The sequence below is a fragment of the Palaemon carinicauda genome, chromosome 28 (genome assembly GCF_036898095.1).
Source record: "Palaemon carinicauda isolate YSFRI2023 chromosome 28, ASM3689809v2, whole genome shotgun sequence".
Lineage (NCBI taxonomy): Eukaryota > Metazoa > Arthropoda > Malacostraca > Decapoda > Palaemonidae > Palaemon > Palaemon carinicauda.
This window is the reverse complement of record NC_090752.1, coordinates 62,995,803-62,996,773: the sequence shown is the minus strand read 5'-3', so window position 1 is coordinate 62,996,773 and position 971 is coordinate 62,995,803. Positions and strand designations below refer to the sequence as shown.

The 971-nt window shown below is 36.5% G+C and overlaps 1 protein-coding gene across 1 annotated transcript in view; it reads left to right on the top strand.

Moving 5' to 3' along the window:
- Positions 1-371: 371 nt before the first annotated feature.
- LOC137621854 (probable cyclin-dependent serine/threonine-protein kinase DDB_G0292550) overlaps positions 372-971 on the top strand; it is a 3,156-nt gene continuing 2,556 nt past the window's right edge. Inside the window, exons 1-2 of the mRNA XM_068352362.1 lie at positions 372-391; positions 753-971. The exon at positions 753-971 is cut by the window's right edge and continues 846 nt beyond it. Of these exons, the coding sequence (XP_068208463.1) occupies positions 372-391; positions 753-971 (239 nt within the window). The remainder of the gene's footprint in view (positions 392-752) is intronic.

The following is a 971-nucleotide window of genomic DNA, read 5'->3' as shown; positions in this document are numbered from 1 at the left end:
ACGTCTAATTGTATAATTCTAGAATGGTGTACAAAAACCAAGACTAATTGTAGAATTCTAGAATAGTGTACAGTATAATAACCACGACTAATTTCAGAATTTTAGAATAGTGTATGATAACCACGACTAATTGTAGAATTCTAGAATAGTGTATACCACAAATACCAACTATTTTACAAAAACACAAATGTGACTAACATTTCTCCACCTATCAAAAAGTATATCAAATATGGAAACCAACTTGCTTATATGAACGATATAATCAAATTTACTAATAGGAATATCAGACATCATACGTCTCCAACTGTCGACCTAACTACGCCAGGACTCCGCTCTGCTGGGAGGAAGGACGCTGGTGACTGGTACAACACATGAACATAAGCGATGTCAGGCAAGGGAGCCGATCGGGACTATGGTCTACCCCAGGGTCAAAGGAAAGTCCTTCAAAAAGAAGGCAACTGTGCTTACCTCATACAAAATGGAAAAAAGGCACGTTAATATAATAATATTTTTTTTTGCCCTTTCAAATATTTGTCGGTCTCTAGGGTTGAAGAAAAAACCGCCAAATATTATCATAATTACTTGCTAAGCTACAATCCTAGACGGAAAAGCAGTATGCTATAAGCCAAGGTGCCCCAACAGAAAACATAGCCCAGCGAGGAAAGGAAACAAGGAAAAAATAAAATATTTTAAGAACAGCGACATTAAAATAAAAAATTTCTATATAAACTATAAAAACTTAACAAAACAAGAGGAAGAGAAATAAGATCGAATAATGAGCCCAAGTGTACCCTCAAGCAAGAGAACTCAAGCAACGAAGAAAGTCACTTGCCAATAAATGTCTTCAAGCAAGAGAACTCTAGCAACGAAGTCACTCACTTGCCAATAAATGTCTTCAAGCAAGAGAACTCTAGCAACGAAGAAAGTCACTCGCCAATAAATGTCTTAAAGCAAGAGAACCCTAGCAACGA